At 45.7% G+C, this 19,129-nt stretch overlaps 1 protein-coding gene across 1 annotated transcript in view; it reads right to left on the bottom strand.

Moving 5' to 3' along the window:
• The window catches only part of LOC148036973 (bifunctional TH2 protein, mitochondrial-like), a 42,209-nt gene extending 23,618 nt beyond the window's left edge, over positions 1-18,591 (bottom strand). Inside the window, exon 1 of the mRNA XM_087675926.1 lies at positions 18,265-18,591. Coding sequence (XP_087532052.1) covers positions 18,265-18,437 — 173 coding nt within the window. The 5' untranslated portion in view covers positions 18,438-18,591. The remainder of the gene's footprint in view (positions 1-18,264) is intronic.
• Positions 18,592-19,129: the final 538 nt, after the last annotated feature.

Here is a 19,129-nt window from a genome sequence, read left to right on the forward strand (position 1 = left end):
TGATGATGGAAGTCTTATTGTGCTAGTCTTATATATGGGTGACATGCTGATTGCAAGAAAGCATAAAAGTACTTTGAATGCCCTTAAAAAGCAGCTGAGTTCAGCCTTCTCAATGAAAGATTTGGGGGCAACTGAACACATTTTGGGCATGCGCATTAAAAGAGACAAAGGGCAGCACTTGTTTCTCTCACACAATAAGTACATTGGCAAAGTACTTGACAGATTTAATATGGTTGATGCTAAGCCTCTTGGTGTGCCTTTACCGCCACATACAAAGCTTAGCAAAGTTGATTGCCCAAAGGATGATGCAGCTGCTAATGCTATGAAGGGCATACCTTATGCATCAACTTGTGGATCTTTGATGTATGCTATGGTTGCAACTCACCTTGATATTGCTCATGCAATGGGAGATATTACTAGATTCATGTCTAACCCTAGCAAGCCACATTGGAAAGCAGTGAATGTATTTTCCGATACTTAGAAGATACACAAGAAACGTGTATATGCTATGGAAAGGGTGCACTAGAGTTGCAAGGATTCTGTGATTCGAACATGGCAAGAGATCTTGACACCAAGAAATCTACCAATGGGTATGTCTTTACTTTGGCCGGTGGGGCTATCTCTTGGTGTTCAAGGTTGCAGAAAATCGTGGCATTGAGTACTACAAAGGCTGAATATATTTCAGCCACCAAGGCTTCAAAGGAAGCTATTTGGCTTGGCCGTCTCGTCAAGGATTTTGGTCTTTCTTCTCATACTCCAGTGCTTGGATGTGAAAGCCAGAGTGCAATATGTTTGGCTAAGAATGCCATATTCCATGCACATACCAAACTCTGAGATGTTCGGTACCACTTTATTCGACAGGTCTTGGATGATGGTCTTGTCGCATTGACTAAGATCAAAACCCAAGATAACCCTACATAAGTTCTCACTAAGAGTCTTGCAAAGGCTCCCATGTGCATTGCATCCGATTAGTGGGAGTTGGTTAGCTTAAAGGTACCACTTCGGGCCTTTAAGTGGGAGGTTGTTGGGTGTAAAGTCCCTTCGTCTCCGTGTAAAAAGTTATACATGCGTGAACACACCCTTAATTGTACACTAGCAGATAAATACATTCTTTATTCCTTGTGTACCATTACAATTAAGGGTGTGAACACACCCTTAATTGTACCCTAACAAATAAATACATTCTTTATTCCTTGTGTACCATTACAATCGGGTAAACCCATCCTTGCATACACTATCTCTCACTCTCAATGCTACTTCTCCACTTCTGACTTGCACTCTCACCGCACACTCTTCCCTTCATCCTTCTTCCCATCGACCCTTGGCAACTCCTCCATCTACTACCTCATCATCAAGTGTTCCTACCCCTCCCCATCTCTATAGGTTTGTTCAGCGTGGGAGACGGGGGCGCTATTTGAGCCATTAGAGGAGGAACCTTCTTCACCAAATGAGGAGGATTTACCTTCCCTTAGTGAGGGGGAATCCCTTCCATAGACAAGGTGCATTACAAGTCCCAGTAACCTTTCAATCTCCTTTGCAGTAGACTGAGCCTATCACATTCCCTAGACGGTATCAAAGGGTCATGCAGAAGTCAAGGATTACTTAGTTCCCTAAGACACCTCTAGGCCCATGCAGATTGGCCAAGATTCAAGCCTAGCGGGATAGTTCACTCTGTGTGAACTATGCCCTTATGTCACAGATTCTTCAAGACCATCAGCTTGTTGCAATTGATAAGGCCCTTGCACGAGAGATTTGGCACAATGCTATGCAAGTCGAGCTCGATTCTATAGATTAGAACCAAACTTGGGAGTTGGTTCCCCATCCAAAGAAGCGGAAGGTGATTGGTATAAAGTGGATCTATAAGACCAAGAATCTTGCAGATGGAACCTTGGACAAGTATAAAGCTTGGCTCGTTGCCAAGGGATTTTCTCTGTGGGCAAGCTTGGATTACTTTGAGACTGTTGCACCTACAGCTCGGATGTCCACTATTAGAGTTATCTTGGCCCTAGCTGCTCATCACCATTGACCGGTCTATCAAATGGACATGAAGTCCGTGTTCCTGAATGGTGTCTTGGAGGAGGAGATTTATGTCTCACAAACTCCTAGTTTTCTTGTGCAAGGGAAGGAGGACCATGTTTACAAGTTGTGGAAGGCCCTTTATGGCCTAAGGCAAGCTCCTCGAGCTTGCTACCAACTGATTGATCGTTTCTTCTTACAAAGTAGCTTCCATCGTTCGAATAATCATTGCAACCTTTATTACAAAGTTAAGGGTAACAGGTGTGTGTTGGTTATCTTGTATGTTGATGACCTTATTATCACAAGGAGTGACTCACAAGAGGTTGATCGGACTTGGGAGATCTTGCGACAAGAGTTCGACATGACGGATCTTGAGATCCTCCACTTCTTCCTTAGTTTGAAGATTTGTCAAATGGCACAAGGCATCTTTATTTCTCAACACACATGCATCTGCGAGTCACTTTCAGAGTTTGGCATGGCCAAGTGTCGGCCTATTTATTACCCCATAGACTCCGAATCCAAGTTATTGACAGCAAGTGATCCCCTTCCAATGCTACTCGGTACAAGTGCCTTATTGGCTCCTTGATCTAACTTATTCACACTCGGACAAATATTTCCTTTGTGATAGCATTGCTATCTTCTTTCATAAAGACTCCTACTCGAGCTCATTACCAAGCCGCTTTGAGCATTCTGCACTATTTACAGGGGACTCGATCCTACCTATGAGATTGTCTATGGAGAGGGGACCGCTCTCTCTAGATGGAGTGACCCTAATTGGGCTGGTGATGTGGATTCGAAACAGTCCACTACAGGTTTTGCTTTCTCCCTTGGATCAGGGGCTATCTTGTGGAGCAGCAAGAAGCAACCTACTATGGCACTATCTACTGCAAAGGCAAAGTACTGCACTCTTTGTTCAATTGCTATGGAGACAATAAGGCTTCATCGTATGTTGGTGGAGATTGGCTTTCCCAAGGCTGGACCCACTTAGATACGCGTGGACAACCAAAGTGCCCTAGCTCTATCTAAGAACCTTGTGTTCCATGCTAGCACAAAGCACATTGAGGTTCAATACCATTATGTTCGAGAGCGAATCGTGGCTTTCAAGTTATTGGTGGCCTATTTGTCCCAATCTCTTTATGAAGCCTTTGCCCAAGGCTTCCATGCTTCATCATATGAGATTCTTGGATCTTCAGTCACTCCCAGGATTTGAGAGGGGGCGTTAGCCTACCTATTTTAGGGCTTGTCAATCTGCCATCTCTTGGTTGTGAGCTCCTATCAAAGTTTGACAATGTTTGACAAAGACATAGGAGCTCTAACAGTTTAGTGTGTGTTTCTCAGCTTGTACACATCTTAGTGTGCATTTCTTGTGTCTGCCGGTGTTGGTCAGTGATGCCTGCTTGTGGTCCCCGCTTGCTCCAAGATGCTGCAATTTTGCTCATGCAGCCACATCAGTATTTTTCCCTCTATTTATTGCTGCCAGCTGCTTTTTCTTTTCAAGAAAATAATTTTCTATTAATAACACATCGGCAAATAATCTAAGGTAAATAAAAAGCACAAGGAACACTGGGAAGAGTAACCAAGTACATCACAAATACAATGGTTGTGTGAACAACCAATCCGATGGGCTGTAATGCCAAACCATATGAGAGACAATATGGAAGGAAGTGCCTGAATCCTATGTCCATAGAAAAGCGTCTAGTGAATGATCTCTGTCTGGATCCTTGATAGAGTCTTTGTTGTGGATACATCCACAAGGTCAATAATGTGGCTACATCTTACAATCCAAATATACCAAGCTATGATACTCACAATCAACTCCCATTTGTGGCACTATCCTTGAGTCCATTGTCCCTGTGAGCAATCTAGAGTGAGAATCTTGCTCATATGCTATCCACTAATGAGAAAAAGTAGCTCCCTTGAACATCCTCGTAGCCATATGTTGGGCCTCTATCTATAACCTATGCTACAACCCCCAAAGTAGCCACCATGGGCTCTCCTCCAAAACTCATGGGCTCTAGGGCACTCCCATAGGCAATGTCTCTATGTCTCCACTGGATCGCTCCTCCCTAGGTCCCTAGTCCTAATGTCCTAAAAAATCCAATAGATGTTGGGCTGCCATGGTCCTGCTGTCATAGCCTATAGCCTCTCTATTAAAAGTTTCTTCCAAGGCTTCTCGCCTAGAAGTAAAACCCTAACAATGAGCTTAGCCATTAAGGCTTTGCTCTGGCTATCTAGGTATGTTATCCCCAACCCTTCCTTGGATCTAGGCTGTATGATGACATCCCAAGCAACCTGCACCCTGTCCAAGCTCCCATCTCCTCTGGACCAAATGAAGTTCCTAATAAGGCGCTTCACCTAGCCGATGCATGACCTGGAGAATGCCCAACAAGAAGTCATGTATTGCATAGTTGCAAGAAGAACCTCATTGGCGACCACTACTCTCCCTGCTAGTGAGAGTCTTGCTAAACTCCAATAAAGAAGCTTTTGTCTTATGCTCAAGAGGAGAGGTGCCAGCTATTGTTCTAAGGTAATGTCAATCCCCACATGACATCCAAGATATCTTAATGCAGTCCATGGGGAACCCATGTGAAATCCTCATGTAGTCACCACTCTGGCCACCTATGAAATCCTCATGCAGTCACCACTCTGGGAAACCCATGTGAAATCCTCATGCAGTCAACACTCTGGCCGCCTAGTGTCACATATCCAAAATCCATAAGACTTGTGCTAATTAATAAGACATCTACTGCTCCACAAAATATCTCCATGGCCAATACAAAGACCCTAAAGTTACTCGTATCCCCGTCTAGAAAAATTGTTGTGTCATCCACGAACTCCACATCCAAAAGCTCCTCAAACTCAAGGATGGGCAACCTAATGCCTCTAATACCTGTAGATCTATCTCTCAAGAAGGGACTCGTGGCCTTTGCTACAAATAAGAACAAGAAGGGGGCTAATGGGCAGCCCTGTATAACTAATCTCTAAATCTTGAATATGTCTCCTCATGCTCCGCCGATCATAACCTAGCTATGAGTTGAGGAGTAAAGAGCCATTATTCCCCTAGTGTACTTCTCTGGAAACCCCATCCTCAGCATCGTACCCTCTAAGAACTCCCAATCGACGCAGTCGTATGCCTTCTCAAAGCCAACAAGTACCACGATGAGGTCTTGGTTCCTAGATCAAGCCAAAGATGTGGACTCCCAAAAAGTGAAGATGTTGTCCAAGATGCTGTGCTCTTGGACAAATCCTGTCTATCAGGGGTGGATGATGTCTGGCACCAATAAGGCTAACCTGAGACTGATCACATTTGCAAGGATCTTATAGGCAATTCCAAGCAAAGTAATCGGCCTCCACTATGTGATCTCCAATCTATCTTCACTTCCTTTGGGAATGAGGTGAATCAATTCCTTGGAAAGTCTATATGGCATGATCCTTGATGCCATGATCTCCTGGGAGGGATGAGGCCTACACTAATGAGATCCCAATAGCTCAAAAAGGACTTATCTAGTCCGTCTTCTCTTGAACACTTGCCTGAGGGCAATGCCAAAAGTGCCTTCTACACCTCCTCTGTCAAATGGGCCATGGACCCAAGTAAAGCTGTGCAGTACTATGTAGCTGCTTGTCTTGCCTCCAAAGGGCCCCGTGCAATGGATCCATATACTCTCGAGTCCCCTTACACCCTATTCAGAGTGTTTTGGACGTGTGGTGTGGGAAAAATCTTCGTTAACCCTATCACCAAACTGAGTCCAAAATGGAGCTCTTGTGTAAAACATCTGCTCTGATCTAGCTTCCTCATAGCATTGATCTCTACTCTGGCAATGTGCATCCCCTCAATTGTCCATCTGCACCCTAGTCGTCTCTCCTCTACCCTCTATAAGGCAGCCAACGATGCTCTTGTAGATCTCTCCTTCTCTAAAAGGCCACCTCTCCTCCTCACGGCCTCCTCTCTGAAGAAGAAACTAACCACCTGTAAGCTCTCATCCAAGTCACTAGCTGCTCGTCCAACTAAGAAGGGTCTAGATCTCCATATCTATCTCACTCTCTCTCTAAGATCATCTTCATAGAACAAGTACTTTGGAATCCATACACTAGAGTAGGATCGTCCAGCTCTCTCAAAGAAAAGTAGCTGAATAGATGAATGGTATAAGAAATACCTAAAATAGTCTACAATGCCTAGCCCATAACTGCACATGCCCAAACTAACTCCTAAGTTAACAAAACCGCTAAGACCAAGCGCAGGACATGTCAGAGTGCAGCGGTGCGGAAGCGTAGGACTGAGAGAGAGAGAACGCAGAGAGAGAAGAGAGAGAAAGAGACAGTGAAAGATGAAGATCTGCTGTATAAAGTGTGCTGAATACAAAGATACGCAGATATATACACGGGCGCAGTGCGCTGGACTGCGTGTCTCCACCTCAACGATGCAACCTGCTCTTCACCTCGAAGTCCGCTGCAGTCTGCACTGTCTCCTGTCTGAAATCTGCGAACAGAGACGGAATCTGCGCGTGTCACCAGTCTGTAATCTGCGAGCAGAGAAGTGTCGGAGACTGCTGGGGATGTCGGCTATTTATAGCCAAAATTTGGACAAAACAGGGCGCCAGAAAATAGCCTGTCGGCTGCATTAAATGCAGCCGACTGACTGCACTGGTCGGACTGCCACATGGCAGTCCGACTGTGCAGTCCGACTGCACACCTGTCCGACTGCACTGCTGCCACCATACCTGCCCTGCTGCCCCTGATCAGGCTGTGATCTCTAACACCCCCTCTCAGAGCCTGGGCAGGGCAGAAGCCTGAGGGATCTGGAATGTCTCCGAAGTAGAGCCTGGGGAAGTGCCTTTGTAAACAAATCCGCAAGATTGTCCTCCGTCTTGCAGTACTCCACAGTGATGGTCTCATCCAGAAGCTTCTCTCTGATGAAGTGGTACTGGATCTCTATGTGCTTCGTTCGGGCATGAAAAACAGGGTTCCATGCCAAGGCAATGCAACTCTCATTGTCACATTGCAGCAAAGTAGGACGAGTCTGGGGGCACCCAAGCTCCTCCAATAATCTCCGAAGCCACACAGCCTCACATGTGGTGGAAGACGCGGCCCGATACTCCGCCTCAGTAGACGAAAGGGCTACCGTGGGCTGCTTCTTGCTACTCCATGAGATAACACCTGCACCCAAGGTAAAACAGTAACCGGTAGTAGACCGCCTGTGGTCCACATTACCGGCCCAATCCGAGTCGCTCCAACCTGCAAGTACAAGATCTGAACCATCTGTCCCTGCGGAGTAATGAATCCCTAAATCAGACATCCCCCTCAAATACCGAAGTATCCTCTGAGCAGCCTGCCAATGCACCGTCTTAGGTTCACTCATGAACCTTGCCAAGAGCCCAACAACAAAACAAAGATCAACCCTAGTGTTGAGAAGCCAAATCAAGGACCCAATCAACTGACGATAGCGGAAAGCATCCGCCAAAGGAGAAGCTGAATGGGAAGTGGCCTTCCAATTGGGATCCATAGGAGTAGAAAGGGCCCTATAATCCTCCATCTCAAAAGACACCAAGAGCTCCTGGACATATCTCTGTTGAGAGATGAAGATCCCCCTCTGAGACTGATAAATCTCATGGCCCAAAAAAATATGGAGTAGACCCAAGTCCGTCATCTCGAACGTCCGATGTAAAGCTGACTTCGTCTCTTGGACCTGCTGTGCATGATCACCTGTGACAATTAAATCATCAACATATAATACAAAAAGCACACAACCATCCTCGGAAGTGTGAACATAAAGCTGCGGATCGGCCTTGGAACGCCGATATCCCAACTGAGACTGGAGGAACAAATCAATCTTCTCGTTCCATGCACGTGGAGCCTGCTTGAGGCCATACAAGGCCTTCTTCAACCTGTAGACTTTCCCATCTGAAGATCCAAAGCCAGAGGAGGCTGCTCAACATAGATCTCCTCCTTCAAATCACCATTGAGGAAGGCTGACTTCACATCCAACTGGTAAACAGGCCATCTCCTATGGCCAGCCAAAGCAAGAACAACTCTGATGGTCGCCATACGAGCTGTGAGGGCAAAAGTATCATGGCAGTCAATCCCTGGGCGCTGTGCAAAACCTTTAGCAACAAGGCGAGCCTTGTGCTTATCCAAAGAACCGTCGCTAAGGTATTTGGTCTTGAAGACCCACTTGACGCCAATCACCTTCTTATGCGGGGGGCGGGGCACGAGTGACCAAGTGCCATTCCTCTCAATAGCCTCCAACTCGGCTTCCATAGCTTTCTTCCATGGTGCGGACTGTAAAGCCTCCTTCACGGAGGTGGGCTCTCCATCCTGCATAACACGGGTCATCAAACAATAGTTAGAGCAAACAAGCTCCGTAGAATGTGCCTGATGTCGCCGTGACCGCCGCGGACCATCCTGCGGTCCCCACTCCTCAGGAACCCCCTCGATCCCTGAATCACGGAGTGTGTCACAGGCCCATCGAGGAAGAGGCCGAACCTCCCCTCGTCTCTCTCCATCAGCAGAAGACTCTGGAATATCCACTGGTGGTAACTCCTCAGGGGTGACCGGTGGAACAGTAGACTCTGTGTCAGAAACAGAATCATAATCAAAAGACACGGGCTCCAGTGGAACTGTAGAAGGAGCCCAACTCTCCCCTGGATCTCCAAGATCGGGATGCTCCTCACCCATTGAGATAGCCGGAACCTCCACAAACCACATATCGCGGCTAGTGTACACATCCCGCTTGACGGGATCATACAATCGGTAGCCTTGGGACTGGGAGCTGTAACCAACAAATACCTGTCTTCGGAAAGCTGCTTCAAATTTATCACGGTGAGCCTTGGGAATGTGAACATAGCCATCACACCCAAAGACCCTGAAGTAAGAAACATCTAGCTTCGTCCCAAAGTAAGCCTCAAACGGGGTCATCCCTTCTACGGCCGACGTAGGGGATCGATTAAGGATGTGGACTGCAGTAGCCACAGCCTCGGCCCACAGAACTTGAGGGGTCTGTCGGTGCTCCATCATGGTGCGCGCCATCTCGATCACACTGCGGTTCTTCCGTTCAAGAATGCCATTTTCTTGAGGAGTGTTGGTATTGGCAAACTCCTGGTGAATTCCTTTATCTGCACAAAACCGAGCAAACTCATTAGAAACAAATTCACCGCCCTTGTCGGATCGCAAGGTCTTCAACTTCCGGCCCGATCGGTTCTCCTCAAAGAGAAGCCAATCCTTGAAGTGTGAGAAAGCTTCTGACTTTAATGCCAAAAAGTAGGCCCATGTCATCCTGCTATAGTCATCCACGATCAGCATGAAGTATGAGCTCCCACGTAAGGACTCATTCCTCATAGGGCCACATAGATCCGTAGATACAAGCTCCATCGGTGAAGTAGACCGCCGCGAAGCCGTGTGGGGAATGGCATCCCTATGTTGCTTCCCCCGAATGCAGGAGACACATGGTTGCTGGCTCACCACTATATCCGGCAACCCTCGAACAAGCTGTCCACGTGACGCCCTCCGAAGATAATCATAGTTCAGGTGACCAAACCGTGCATGCCATAACTCTGACTGTGACTGAGAGGTAAGAAGAAGAGTAGAGAGGGCGGTGGAAGACTTCAGTTTATAAATGTCGTTCTCCTCATATCCGGATGATAGAACCTTCCTCGATCCACGATCAAGGACTCGCACCGTAGTACTATCAAACTCCACCAAAAGGCCAAGGGAGCAAATCTTATGAACTGACAGGAGATGGTACCCTAAGCCTGGTACATGCAAAACCTCTGAGATATGGGTACCACCTCGTCCATCTGGAATAAGCTGCATCTTACCCCGACCTGCAATAGATACTGAAGAGCTGTCTCCAATGAGAATCTGCCCACGCGAGGGTCGCAACTGGGCAACACCATCTGATGAAGGAGTCATGTGCCGTGAGGCACCACTATCAACGATCCACTCTCGAGCCTGGGGAGCCGTCATCGCAGCATCAGAAGCATTCGGTGAAGCGTCCTCAATGACAGCTAGATGAAGAAATGCAGCCGATGAGGGTGCAGCCACCGCTCCGGAATCCTTGGTGTCCTTCTTGTTGGTGTCCTTCTTGTCTTTGTCAGGGCAATCCTTCTTCCAATGGCCAGTCTTTCCACAAATATGGCATGTGGAGTCTTTGTCCTTGTCCTTCTCCTTGTCCTTCTCCTTGTCCTTCTTGGACTTGTTATCCCCCTTCTTCTTCTTTTGGTCCTTCCCCTTCTTCTGAGAGGCTTGACTTGTCAGCGCCTCCGACTTGGAAGCATTCTGTCCCTTTAACTGTTCCTCTTGGTCCAAGACCATAGGAACCAACTCTTCCCACCGAAGAGTAGACTCTCGCCCCGAAGCAATAAGGGCAGAGTAAAATGTACCGAATCGTGGCGGCAACTAGGACAATAGTGTAATCGCCATGTCTTCGGAGGAAATCGGCTTCCCCGCATTCTGAATCTGCATCTGAAGCTGCCTTAGCTTGTTAATGTGCTCCCGTAGCGAAGAAGACTTGTTTACGAACAAGGTCCGCATCTGTACCTCCAAAGAAACCCGCTTCATAAGGGTCATCCGATTGTACTTCTGATCAAGCTCCGGCCATATCTCTCGAGCCACCGTCAAGTGCTCAATGTGAGCGATCACGGCTGTAGTACATGATAGAAAAAGAAAGGAACGAATCCTGGCATTCAGTTTGTCCCAATGAGACTGAGCCTTGGCCAACTTCGCACGAGCATCGGAAGAGAGTTTGGACTCATCTCTTACCGAGAGCCGGTCAATCTCCTCCTGTACCAGCTCCGCCAAATCATAGGACTCAAGGATGGCCAACATCATGACGCGCCAAATGCGGTAGTTGTCGCCGTCGAGCTTCTGATCTGCAGGAAGAGCCGGTAAGACAAGCACCTTCCGGTCCATAATCGACTGGAACTCCAAGTCAATCTCTATAGACATCTTCACCTGTAATGCCTTCACAAACGCAAAAGCAGCCCCCTCTGACTGTGAAAACTCAGCCTGCTAAGGCTCTTCCGCGTCCTGAACCTTCTTCACCCCACCGAAGGCGATAAAAAAGCAAAACCTGCACTTGTAGGCTGAAAACTCAAACTTCCTCCGTGTCAAACAGCAGTAAACAGCAGCAAATCCACCACCTGGACTCCTTTCCTGCGCGCCCACACTCGCTTCAGCCTTGTTCCAAGGCGCAGCCCTCCTGTCTGCCCTCAAACGCAAAAAACGCAAATTTGTGTCGCGATGGAAACTCCTCTTCAGGTTGCTTCTGCACTCAATCAGCCCTCTAACACTGCTCTGATACCATGTCAGAATGCAGCGGTGCAGAAGCGTAGGACTGAGAGAGAGAGAACGCAGAGAGAGAAGAGAGAGAGAGACAGTGGAAGATGAAGATCTGCTGTATAAAGTGTGCTGGATACAAAGATATGCAGATATATACACGGGCGCAGTGCGCTGGACTGCGTGTCTCCACCTCGACGATGCAACCTACTGTTCACCTCAAAGTCCGCTGCAGTCTGCACTGTCTCCTGTCTGAAATCTGCGAACAGAGACGGAATCTGCGTGTGTCACCGGTCTGTAATCTGCGAGCAGAGAAGTGTCGGAGACTGCTGGGGATGTCAGCTATTTATAACCAAAATTTGGACAAAACAGGGCGCCTGCATTAAATGCAGCCGACTGACTGCACTGGTCGGACTGCCACGTGGCAGTCCGACTGTGCAGTCCGACTGCACACCTGTCCGACTGCACTGCTGCCACCGTACCTGCCCTGCTGCCCCTGATCAAGCTGTGATCTCTAACAGGACACCCTAGCATACATCAGACTTTGGCCTTAATTACTTGCTACTTTTATTGGCCGCACATCAAGACTATGGTTGAGTCTTATGTGCATAAGTGCTCACAATGTCAGCTCAATATAGCTAAACAGCATAAGCAAGCGGTGAAGTTACATCCTTTACAAGTTCCTAATAGAAATGTTAGCCTACCTTATTTGTCAATCTATCATCTCCTGGTTATGAGCTCCAAAGTCTGATGGAGACATAGGAGCTCTGACTCAATTTATGTGCATTTCTTAGGTTTGTCAACCAGTTTCCAGCCTGTGCTACCCTATCAGATAGTATCCAGCCTTCCCAAGAGTTTGCACCTGCATCAGCTGCCACATCAGCATTTTTTCACATTTTTTATGTGCTGCCAACTGTAACTAAATGCAGTCAGCCGGGCAGGTGCAAGTCAGCCAGCATACTCTGTCACCATCGACAGTGCTGTCATTATTATTCAGCCTGATCTGGTGCCCTCACTGACACCTTGGGCTGCGTGCAGGGATTGATCAGTCCTCATTGTATTCAGCCTTCTTCTTTGTTCAGTGCAAATAGTGCAGATCATTCTTCTCTTTCTACTTTCTCTTCTTCTCTCCTTTTCTCTCCCTGTTCGTGATTCTCTCCCATTGCGCACTCTCACAAGGTATCAAGGATACAAAGGTTCCCCCATCGAGAGAAGACCCCCCAGGCTGAAAACACAAATTTTCAGCACTCTGTTTCTTGCTGGAAATGCAGATTTTCTGCAAGCAACTGTCCCATATGAATTAGGCGAGACATCTACAATCTTTCCTTCATGGAGCTAGAGCTGATTTCCACTGTTCAGGGCTGTCTAATGCAAAACACAGATTTTTGTGGGTGTTTGCAGGTGTTGAAGATGTCTTACCATCAGTTTGATGGCTTTAATGACTCTGACGAAGAGATTTCTAATCACTTCTTTGACAAGCGGCATGATCATCATGGCAAATTGAGGTCTCTGAGCCCTCCTGTTTAGTCTCACCATTTGGAGCAGCATTCTCCTCCTCCTCCCCCCTTCTCTCCATGTTTCCCATAGAGCCCATTCTACTGTTAAATTGCCCCACATGGCACTACCTATTTAGATGCATGTTCTCCCTTCTTTAACCAAAGAGGATCATCTCAATTGTTCCAACTATTCATTTTGGTCCTGTAAGGTGGAATGCATACTTGATACCTTCGATCTTTGGGCTTGTTACCCTACCTATACCCCATCCCATGGAGGATCCCCGAGTGAGAACAACAATGGATCATACAAGCCTATGGGATCGGCTCAACTCTTGAGCCTAATCCTTCCTTTTCATGACCTTACAAGACTCTATCCTAGTGCATGTTCACAAGTTGAAGACAATTGCGGAAGTATGCTCACACCTTGCATCTTTGTATCATAAAGAGACATTTTCTCATTAGTTTCTCTTGAGAAGAAACTCCGGATGCCCAATGCTAATGACTCCGCTTCCATGAAGGATTACATCAACAAACTAGAGGACATGAGGGATGAGCTTATATCCCTCGGAAGGACTATCTCTTCAAAAGACATGGCAATGATTCTCTTGACTCAATTGCCATCTCCAAAGTTCGATGTGTTCTACACCAGCCCTCTAACCTCGAGGATCCAAGAGACTCTTCTTTGGGAGGAGCTTGCCCTGCTAGGTTTGGAGCATGACAAACGGCTCAAAGAGATTGGTGCCAATGGATTTGGCTCCACGAAGGCTTTCACAACAAGTTAAAGAGGAGGAAAGCACAAGGTGAAGCCAAAGACAAAGAAATAGAATGACAAGAAAGAGGAACACAAGATACTAATATGCAGCCCACGTGCCCACACTATGGAAAGTGCACCCATTCGGAGAAGTGTTGGCAGAAGTACCCCCATTTCAAGCCCAAGGAGGGGTCTAAGGATTCAAGGGATACCCTAGCTACCATTGAGTCTCTCTTTGTATATTTGTTCGAGGAGGAGGATACTACTCTTGCTTTGTTCTCTACAAAGAAGCCCTGGCTCATGGACAGCGGGGCTTCTTCCCATATGACTTTTCGATAGAATTGGCTTCAAGACATGTTCCAAAGGGGAATCCATCACCATTGATGACAACTCTTCTATCCCCATTCATGGAGCAGAAACCATTCCCCAATTGCTAGATTGGCAACACTCATTCACTTGAAGTTCTCTATCTACCAAATTTGGGATTTAACCTATTGTCTGTTCATGGTCTTACCTAGCTAGGTCTCCACATTGTGCTCACACACAATGCAATGACTATGGAGGATGCTTCTACAAGATCAATTCTTTGAACATGTATATAGGCAGGTGGGCTTTATACGTTCACAGCCCTTGCCGCAAGGACTTTCCACGAGCTAGGACTACTTACTGAGTGTCAACCTATTTCTTGCCCCATGGACCCAGAGTTCAAGCTTTTGGCAACCGATGGGCTTAGTCCCCTTTGTCAATTAATCTAATCCACCAAGCATGGCACTTCCCTATACATGAGTGTCAACTTTTGTTCAGCACACCACTCCCAAGGGCGATTTGTGGCCATATTTCGGTAGTGATATGTGTAAACACACTTAAAATCACCTGAGCACTTATTTCCCTCTTTAGGATGTTTTTTGCCCCCCACCCTATGTATATGCCTATTCACTTTTAGAACATACTTAGTCCTATAAATCTTCTCTAGTGACACCTCTCGGTACACTTTGAGTTGTGCTCTCTCAAGCTTCTTCTTCTTCGAGCTATGTATGTGCATTCCCACCACCCTAAATCCAATGACCACCAGTTGTCTGATCTTGCAAACTCAATTCTTTCTTTTAGTAATAATGTGACTAGCTGCAACTATTGCGTTGTTCCAAATCGTCGATTCACACAAACTTAGTGAAATCTTAATGGATGCTAGTAATTATATATGTAAGGTGCAGTTCCAAGACGGACTACTATCATGTTCAAGAGTCGAACATTTCTAATGCACCACAAAGAAAAAGAATTCTTACTTGTCATCCACGTGCTTAAAGTTCAACGTTCTTGTTTGTGAGATGCAAGAGTCCTCTTATGGATGGCCTATTTTCCATAATTTTATTGTAAGTAGACCAACACCTATAGCTACAAGGCAAGGTGAGTGGAACTCATCACAAGAGTTTGATTACGATATACATTGTTATATAAGAGTATCTATCTTGGTTACTAATGCTCTTAGTAGCGTCTCTAAAGTCTTGTTGAGAAACAATAGGGTTTACGAGGAAAACCACACAAATTGTATGGCAAACACCGTGCTAGTGGCATTGGTCACAATGGTCATGAAGTGACTTACTACAGAGGCACTAAGGGCACTTTGAGGTTAGGGCAGCCAAGTCCCATTTAGCCCCCCTAGAATCCAACCTGCACACAAGACATGATGCAAGCCAAACTCACAATAAAAGGGACTAGGCATCAGACTCGCCTCTGAACCATAGAACCAAACAGGCTCATCCCCGAGCCTAGGAGCTAGCTACACTCCAAGTCACAACCACATCCCAAGGGTTGGCGTCCCATACCACTAGCCCACACCATCCCAATGTATGGATGTGTCGGCCAACAAGTCCACAGTCCAAGAGTGGTAATCACGCATGCACAATAGGGCATTAAATCCTATAAATAGGACTAGGCTGCCCTAACCTCAAAGTGCCCTTAGCGCCTTTGCAATAATCCACTTCATGGCCACTATGACCAATACTACTAGCACCCATCCGGATGTCCAAGGACGTAACCGTGTAGCTTGCTGTAAACGGTCTGAATCTATAGCAAATAGAGTCTCTAGAAGGTGGCTGACGGCTGAGAACTGTCGCTTGGGTGCTGCCATGGCAGCAAGAACTAGAAATGCTCAATAAAGATGAAGATGATATGTTGTACCAATATAGGGAGGAGTGACGGCAGCAACCGCAACAATGGAAAATAATGAAGCACAAGTCGTTAAGCTATGTGAACTCAAAACACAAGGATCTAAAGTGTCTAGAGCTAATGGCAATGTGAAGAAGATCTGCAAAATGAAGTCACCTACTAGCATGGTGCTACAAGCGCCATCCGCTGCATGGACAGCACCACAAACTAAGATATCCACCAAGGTAGAGTGTGGACAGCAATGGTAGAGCCTAGAGAGCTAAGGTTGAAAGTCTGATGGAATGAATAAATCGGGAAACGATGAAGAATGAATGTAAGTGTTCAAGGGTGTGTAGAATGAATAAGGGATGGATGGACACAATAATGTCCATGCCCTATTTATAAGCACATAAGACACTAAATTGTCTAGGGTGGCTTTTGGATTGTCTCAAGTGGCAGCGACACCAATAAATAATACAAATAAGGCCGTTTCGAGGCTGTAAATGGAGACTAAAATAGGAGGTAATGTAATACAATGAAATAAATGACTTTCACTGCTCAACTTGTGTATGCCCAATCTATTTTGGCGATCTTTTTTGACTCCTATCTTTATCTGATGAGGCACTACCAATTAAATCCTCATTTTAGTTAGAATTTGGTGACTAGTTCAAGAAAGAACACATAGCCCATAAAGCTTCGAGAGTCCAAACTCCGAATGCCCATAAGCTAGCTATTGAGAGAAAGATACCATAATAGTACTCCAACAATGGTGGATTACTTTCCATCAAGGCAATGCACATCAGTCGAGCCTATAAGGATATCTAACAATATAAGTTTTACATATGTCACAACACTATGTCACAACACAGGCATTGGAAATATGGGAATACGCTGGGCTTTAGCCTTTAGCCACCAACACTTTTGTCGGTCACACAACGAATCCTTTCTAAATACATGTGTTCGTGAGTACCCATATTATTTGTCTAACAAGCTAAACAACAAAAGTAGGTTGGACTCTTCATCCCTTAGAGATGGACTCATACATCCATGGAGTGTTGAAAGGAGGCTTGCCCAATATAGCCATGGCCATGATGCAATCCTCATCTAATTCATCAATTACCATAGATGGCATGTTTCATTTTTGCAAAGGAAAATCATGCAAAGCACGAATTGGCATATTTGTTTGTTGAGCCTTGGAAGTTTGTGCAAATGATGACAATTAGTCTATTGTTGTTTCCAACAACTAATCTTCCCATAGTTGAAGATCCATCTATCACATGATTTGACTAATGAAATTGTGTGTGTGAGTCTTTCCTAGCTCACTACCCATTTCCAGCAACAAATGGACATCTATACTTGGAGTGGAGTCCAATCTCTCTTTGTCATCCTCGGGCTATCTCGAGACAAATTGATAGTCCGTAATAAATCCAAAAATGTTGGAGAATATGCACCAAACATGTTGGAGAATAATCATAAAGACAAAGAGGTTCAATGTGCAGAGGAGGGGAGAAGAGAAAAGTTTTTTTAAAAAAAAGAAAAACTCCCCACATAATCTTGCTTCTATATAGCACTCTTCCCTTAAAATAAAAATTGTGACCAAAGAATGAAAAACTCGACAACTAGTACTTAGCCTTCATGGGATGTGGCTAGACATGAGAACACTAGCTTATAGCCTTCAAACAAATCAAGAATAACTGAGGGCACTCATCCTATGTGCAATGTGACTGCTCTTAAGACCTCTCAAATGGCTTGCCATGTTTGATCTGTCAACTTCACAAGATGACCGGTGTATTATCAAAACTTTCTGGAGAATCAAGCATACAGAGCCTTGTAACAAGATCAGATTTATATGATCTATGTAGTTTGACAAGATGAAGCCAATCAATTGTATGAAAGGTGAAAGGTGATGGAGAAATGTTTGATTCAGCAGCCAAGGAAGTCAATCGTTCAGATGGACCATCTCACGGAGGATTGGCTTCTAGACATTTGAGCAGGTAGATACTGTTTCTGGTCAGCCTTCTCCTTATCAGACATATTGAGGGGTTGCAAGTCAAATAACCTTCATTCCATTTGCGAAGCAGACAAGGTCATTAGGAAGAATTGTGCTTGCATGTTTAGTTCCACTGCAAAGGCAATGTCAGTCTAGCAAGAGGCATTCCCTAACTATGTGAAGAAGAGGACAGTCCCAGATCAAGCCGACCACCCCTTTTTGCTGGCATCGCAGTCATTATCTTATCCTTTGCTCAACATTTAGGTCTGCAGGAGGCAAAAGTGAAAAACTTGAAACAAGTGAACCGGTTCATTTGGAGTTTCAGTCCCCCTATGAGGTCCTGCAGTCTTATTTTCAGACGAATACGTCTCCAGTACACTCGCAGTATAGATTATGATGTTTCAGGGTCTCGTGAAACTATCCAATCTTGGCAGCATCAGGTTTCCCGAGCGCTTGCGCTTGACAGGGATCAACAATAAGCTGCGATTTCACTTTTGCACGTCGATCATGGTCGAAACTTGAAAATATAAATATGACTGCGGCATCAGACACACGCATTGGTTTTCAAGGAAGAAAGAAAAACACAAAATACTCACGCCTCGGCAAAGACTTTGAGAAAGAAGATGTCTTGAGCGATGTAATGGCGGAACGACTCGATCTTCAGCACGCCTGTTGCGAGCGATACCACGAAAGGATGGTAGAGAGCGAGCATAGCCTGCTTCCGGCCGTTCCGCCAAAGCGCGGAAGCCAAGCCTTCGCCGGACTCCATGGAAGCAGAAGCCTGGAGGAAGATTTGTGGAGGCTTTGCGACCGACACTCGGACAGAAGCTCTTCGTGCAGGAGTTTCTTCTCGACGGCTCGACGGCTCGACGGCTGATGAGAAGCTAGTGCCACACGACTTCTGTAGTTCATGTAAGTTTATTGACTAATTCCATGTATATCCACTAAATTCGAAGAAATTCCATGTATATCAACTTCACTTTAATAATATCAGTAAGAAGCTTTGACTGGTCTACCTTTTGACGCTTCTTACATTTCGTTGTTATTAGAAAGCATGGCAGGAGTCAGGACTTTCTTTCTCTCTCTCTTCAAGCTTTTTTACTAAATGATACTTACTGGCCTAGCCGGCATTGCCCACACTAACATAGTTTCCGAGTTCATGAAGCCCTTCACGTTTGGTTTTTGTGAGAAACAAGGAGCAACCACACGCAATTGCTTCCTTTGCTCACACAAAAAGCATGAATTGCACGTTTCCCATGTATTAAATGGCACACTCCACACACAATTACTTCTCTTCGCTCACAAAAGGACACACATGATACTTTTCCTCCTCTGTAACAAACACACATAAGATTGTGTAATTCCATTAATCTCAAGAGGTAACTATAAGTTATGCTTTCATAATGGCTAATTATTTCTTATAAGCTTATCCTACACAAATATCTTGTAATCAATCAAGTG

This window comes from Lygodium microphyllum, chromosome 4, assembly GCF_053477565.2.
Source record: "Lygodium microphyllum isolate KBCC chromosome 4, Lygodium_microphyllum_v1.1.10, whole genome shotgun sequence".
Taxonomy (NCBI): Eukaryota; Viridiplantae; Streptophyta; class Polypodiopsida; order Schizaeales; family Lygodiaceae; genus Lygodium; species Lygodium microphyllum.